Source organism: Dendrobium catenatum, unplaced genomic scaffold (genome assembly GCF_001605985.2).
Source record: "Dendrobium catenatum unplaced genomic scaffold, ASM160598v2 fragScaff_scaffold_661, whole genome shotgun sequence".
Taxonomy (NCBI): Eukaryota; Viridiplantae; Streptophyta; class Magnoliopsida; order Asparagales; family Orchidaceae; genus Dendrobium; species Dendrobium catenatum.
In genome coordinates this window covers 57460-63561 of record NW_021319123.1, presented here as the reverse complement: position 1 = coordinate 63561, position 6102 = coordinate 57460, and the positions used below count along the sequence as shown (strand labels likewise).

The window sequence follows — 6102 nt, the reverse complement described above, 5'->3', positions numbered from 1 at the left end:
CATGTTACGAAAGAACACCAATAAATTTTTTTTTGAGATTAAGATTCAAGATCTTAAGATTTTGTTTATACATGACATAACTAATGTTATGTGAGAAAATTAGCTAGTAATATTAATAATGTAGCAAAGGATGTGGTTGGAGTATCAAAAGGAAAATTTTTTAATAATAAAAATATTGGTGGTGGAATCAAAATGTGTAAGAAAAGAAGAAAGAAAAAGATTTGTTATAAAAATTGATTTATATGTAAAAACTCTAAAAATTGGAAAAGATATAAAGAGGAGCTGTAAGGAGTCTGTCACGACCCGGCCCGGCAAGCCTGTTTATAACGGGGCGGGAACAGTCGGTCGTACGAAAGAGCATATAAAACATAATCAAATTCATTATAATTTTAACATCAGTACATAAATGTCATCCAACATTAAATGAAAGAGCCACTAAAGACATCCCGAAATGTTCCAAACTGTTCTTCTCATACACTGTTAAAACTTTTAATTCATCAATTACATAAACTCCATATTACTAATCAAACACAAGTACAAATTTAAACTCACAAACTACACAAATAAATTCAAAGACTCAAACTGAAATCATAACAAGGAACCTTTCATCCTGAGGTCTCCTACGACGATACGTGTACGGTCGTCGTGCAGCCATCACTTCTCTCCTGAAAAATATTTCCAAAAGTAGGATGAGCTTACTCGCTCAGCAGGTAATTCATAACTCAGTTAATTTTATAAGATGTATATAACAAAAACATTTATAATTTAAATCATTTCATATCATTTGCAAATAAAAATCATTTGAATTTCAATTCTTACTTTTCTTTTTTCCTTTTTTAACATTTCATTCTTTTCATTCTTACTTTCACCTTTTTTATATGCAATGCAAATACAAAAATACTAATGCTAAATGTAAAACTCATCCCGGAAGTACCCTTATTCGTACTGATCATATACGCAGTCAAATTTTTGGTCATTTCCTTTATCATTTGGCTCCGTAGAACCCCATTATCATTTGGCTTTTGTAAGCCCCTTTATCATTACCATTTTGGCACTTCTGGATCAACATGCACATGAAATTGTTATTGCTTTTAAATCTTTCAATTATGCTCAATTATCTTTCATAAACTTCATATATTCCATGTTCAGTATTTTTCATATGCTTTATATGCTTTCTAAAATAATGCATGAAATGAAAACATAAAATTTAAGGGTATTCTTTAAATCATAGATTTAAAATATTTGACAGTAAATAAAGCATTTTGACAGTAAAATAAATGCATAAAATCTCTTTTTAAGCATAAATAAATTTTGCACTTATAAACTTAAATGAGGTATGAACACCTACCTCAAATCAAGTACGGTACGTCGCTTCGACACAATTCTTCCACCTCACCCTTTAATGATCACAACCTAATAAATTTACAAAATAAATGTGTCATACATCTAATAATCTAAATCCTAAGTTTAAATCTTTCATTTCCCCTAACTATTTCTTAATATGCTTAATGAATTTTTTTATTAAATTAATATAAATTTTCGGATTTAAATTAACTCTAAATTTTTGGAAAGTCATAATTTACAATTTTATCAATGTAATGCTTTAAAAACATTCCTAAACACATAATTATAATTATATTATAAATTTTCTGATTAATTAAATTAGGAAAATTACAAAAAATGAGTTTTCCACTAAAATCAAAATCTTCGCTTTAAAATCATTCCCAAAATCCTTAGAAATCATTTTCGTAAAGGTATTTTACGAAATTAAACTTTAGATCAAAAACCCTAATTTTTAAATATCCAAAAAATTCTTCCAAAAATATCGTTTCTACTATTAAAATGTTTCCCTAATCATTCCTTAAAGGTTTCTTAAAGAGATTTTTGGAAGAAAAGCACTTTCTAGAAAAATCCTAGAAATTCATTCTCAAATAACTTTAGATTTAAGAGGAGAAATGAAAATCTAAAACATACCTTCTTCTTCCCTTGATCTCCTCTTCAATTTCCCTTCAAAATTTCGCCGGAGAGAAGCCGTCGAGCCCTAGCCGTCCGCCCCCTAGCCTTCGTTCCGCTCGGTCCGCCGTTCGTGCGAAAGAATGAGAGGGGGAGGGTTCGGTTATGCCTAATAAGAGAATTTTGGTTTGCTAAAAGTCCAGAATGCCCTTAAATAAATTTAGGCTTTTAAATGGTTAAGGTAGTTTTGGTATTATGAAACTTCGTTAAATTTTAATTTTGTATATAGGCAAAATTAGTTATAAGTGATATATTCCAAAACGATCAGAATTTTGCGTAGGATTTTCTAAAATTATTTCCGTTGAATTTCGTTAACATTAAAAATCTCAATTAAATCTCGTCGTGGCGCTTTGAAAAGCGTGCGACGACCTAAAATGGTATTTTTGGGTTTTGCAGAGTCTGAGAAAGCAATCTGCGATGTAAAGATTTTTTGTTTTTAATGATTTATATAATAGATTAGATATTAAAGACGGTGAAAGATATATTTATAAATTAGTAAAATAAAGAGATAATAGTAAGGATTTATAGCAAGTGAAGTGCATTAATGCTTTGTTTGACTCAGTTAGAAAAGTAGATGTATCAGATTTGACATAGCCATTTGCTAACATATAGTTAATTGTCATGCTATGAGATGTCTGAGGAGAACCACTAAAAGATTAACTTTTGTGGATTGGACGAGAATACTTGTTTGTTAAGGTTATCAAGTCATTGATTGCAAAATCCCATAATTTATGCTCTGTTTCGATTGGAATCAAGGTGGCGACTCGCTTGAAGGATCTTGCAATCGGTGACGCCAAGGAGCAATGGCTCGTTGGAAGCGGAAAGGTACTCGTCATAGCAACTCTTGAGGCTAATAAGGGGCTGATCACCTTCATCGACAAGTTCTACTTTCCATCGTGCCTGCCACGCGGTGCCGTTGCGGTTTTGACAAATGCGCTCCTCAATTGTCTTCGCCGAGGAGATATTTGTCTTTATGGTTGCGCAGGTGGACGACCTTGAGGTGCTGGAAGAGTTCAATGGAGAAGAAAAGTTGAGATTTTTAAGGCTTGGATGGTGTGTAATCAGGATGGGTCGGGTCAATCTTGTAACCCGGCTGGGTTTGGGTTAAAATTTCAGACCCGTTTGCAAAAACTGGTCAGGTTCGGGTCGTGTCAAACATCAACGGGTCAATATCAGGTTTGACTCGAACTAGGTTGCAATTTTTAACACTTCTAAGTTTTTCCTTTTTGCTCAAATGCAAGAAATAGAATGTTATATTCTAATAAAATATGATGGTATTGGTAACCTCTTGCCGTCATCGGCACGTGAAAGCAAAACATAGAAAAAGATCATAGGAGAAAAGAATTGAAAAAAAATTATGGAGTGAAAGTTTAAGAAAAAAAAAAGCAGAGCAAATCTGTCTTTATTACCCTTCCTGACCGTAGGTTTTGTGGTTGAATACAGAAATTCGTTTTGAGTACAGAGAATGAAAGGATGGTGAAGGCCTTCTCGTTCAGATTGTTTCTTAAGAGATCACTACGATGCATCTAAACTGGGCCAGTGGTTGCCATTTTCCAAAGGATGACGAGTTGGATCCCCTCATTATCTTCGTGCCTTAGCAGGAGGTTTTTATTTTGGCAGCTAGACTCCTAATGAATTTTTGCGAGCTTGTGCAAAGAATTTGAGCAAAATTAGAAATAAAATCACCTAGCTTGGATATAACGTTCGCAGTCATGTTCCATCATCCCCATAATATTTGTTTTTTTATATTAGTTTTAAAGTAAAGCAATAAGGCAAAATAACCTGCATACAAGCCAAGGCTGACATGTAGTTATCATATTCATTAACATATCCACAAGAAAATAGCATAGGCATGCTATGATTCGCACATTTTTGGGTTCATTTCTTGATCATCCAGAAGTTGAAGGGAGCTAAATTCCCAGCTATTGACTGTGATTTATGAATTTATTTATAAAGTATTCAATGAATCATTCTATTTTCTCTTTTGAATGTGAGTCAAGATAGAGCTGGTATTATTTGTGAGTGAGCTTCTTTAACATGTATGTTTCTTTCCTATATCAAGCTGCCCCAATTTTCCAAACCAATTCAATAAAATGATCAGAAAAACTTCGATTTTAATGTGCAGGATGATCTGAGGGTCAGGAATAACAGGCTTGCGCTTCTGAAGAGAATTGCAGATCTACCCAAAGGGATTGCTGATCTCTCAGTTTTGCCTGGCTTCTAGACGTTCATGCTTCCTGCTGCTGTTATATTAATTGTTCATTATTTAATAATTTCATAATTATTTTTTTTCCTTGCTTAACAATTTCGTTTATTTTTTTTCCCAATTATATGATCTCTCATTTTGACGGCAAATTATTGCATCCGGTCACCGAACGCGGAGATAGGTTCGGATATTAATAAAATATTATTTTAAATTAAGTGTAGGAAAAGCGTAGGTAAAGCGCATGTAAAGCGCAGGTAAAAGCGAAGTCAAAAGCGCAGGTAAAGCGCAGTCAAAGCGCACCTAAAGCGCAGTCAAAAGCACAGGTGACGTGACATGTTTTTATTAAATGTCCGAACCTATTTTGCGTGTCCGGTGACCGGATGCAATAATTTGCCCATTTTGACACCCTGAAATATTATATATATATATATATATATAGGACTATGCATATCCGCTGTTAATGTGCTTTTCATGTTGTCAAATTATTTAGCTATTCTTATTTATTTAGGAATTATGTATATTCTAGTTTGTTTGTTTGTTTTTTTTTTTTTTAATGTATTATTAAATTTTTAACTACACCTCTAAAATTTTGCCCGTTTATATTTAAGGATAATAGAATGAATTATTTCTTCAGTAAATTTTATTTTTTTCACAACTTGTTGGTATTTTAGCTACAGAAGAAAAATTATAAAATACCTTATCAGTCTTGTTGTATTCGGTGTAAACTGGCAGGAGTGTTGTCTAACTATGCTAGTCAAATAAACGAGCGATGGAAAAATCTGGCCTCGCATATAATTTGTTAATTTTTTTTTTTTAATCTTTTTAAATACGTTTGAAAATTCATTTTAAATTGAGTTATTTTTGTTTATATTCTTGTTGAGTTCGAGTTAACTTGAGTAGTTAAAAGATTATTTTAAAGGTCAATCAAATCGGATTAGACCTATTAATTGCATTTGAGCTTATCTTTTACTTGGACAATTTTAAAGGTACTTCTCAAATAATTAATGTATAATTAACACATTTTTATTTAGAAGTAAAGTTTTAGTTGGTTATACTAAATAATTCATTTAATCTTTTACTAAGTTTCTTTTTTTTTTTTTTTAGCATTGTGTTTAGGTGGATGAGTTGCTTTACCCTTAGAGAGAGGATATGAAATGAGCTTATATGTGAAAAGGTTGGAGTAGCTCTAGTGGAAGATAAGATTAAAGAGAGACCCCTTTGATGGTTTGAGCGCATTAAACGGAGGCCTTCTAATGACCCGGTCAAGAAAGTTGATGTATTAGATTTGACTTATGTTAAGAAAGGTATAGGTAGACTTTAAAAATCTTGGTTAGAAAATTTTAAAAATTATCTTTCTTTAATAGATTTAAATAAGAATTTGATTTTTAATAGGACCGGTGAAAATGATTCATGTGGTTGATCTCATGTATTGGGATAAATATTTGATGTTGTTGTTGTATTGTCTTTACTCGCTTGTAATTGTGAGGGCTACAGGGCAACCCAAAGGCCTTAATTGTCATAGCATCTTTAATAAAAATAGTGTTTCACTTTTTTTTTTCTGTCCCTCCCTTTCTTTTTTGTTTTCTATTTTTCATAGTCAATCTTACCTATAAAGTTTTAGTATTGCCGTGAATAAAGTTTGATTTAACATCTGTAAAAATGTTGCGAGCGTGAATTGATGCGAGTGAAAGACAAGAAAAAGGGCACATTCTAATGAGATTAGTGTTCCTAAGCCATAATCGAAGACAGACAACAATTACATTAACTGGTGTAGTTTAACGGAGATGTAGGAGATGATAACAGAGACTATTGAAGATGCCCAAAGAACGAGTGCGGAGGGGTAGTAGTGCAGCTTAATTTGGCATATTCTTTGCTGTATTGGA

At 32.4% G+C, this 6102-nt stretch overlaps 1 protein-coding gene across 1 annotated transcript in view; it reads left to right on the top strand.

Moving 5' to 3' along the window:
- The window catches only part of LOC110112886 (glycine--tRNA ligase, chloroplastic/mitochondrial 2-like), a 19343-nt gene extending 14591 nt beyond the window's left edge, over positions 1–4752 (top strand). The window contains exon 5 of the mRNA XM_028695599.1: positions 4139–4752. Coding sequence (XP_028551432.1) covers positions 4139–4237 — 99 coding nt within the window. The 3' untranslated portion in view covers positions 4238–4752. The remainder of the gene's footprint in view (positions 1–4138) is intronic.
- Positions 4753–6102: the final 1350 nt, after the last annotated feature.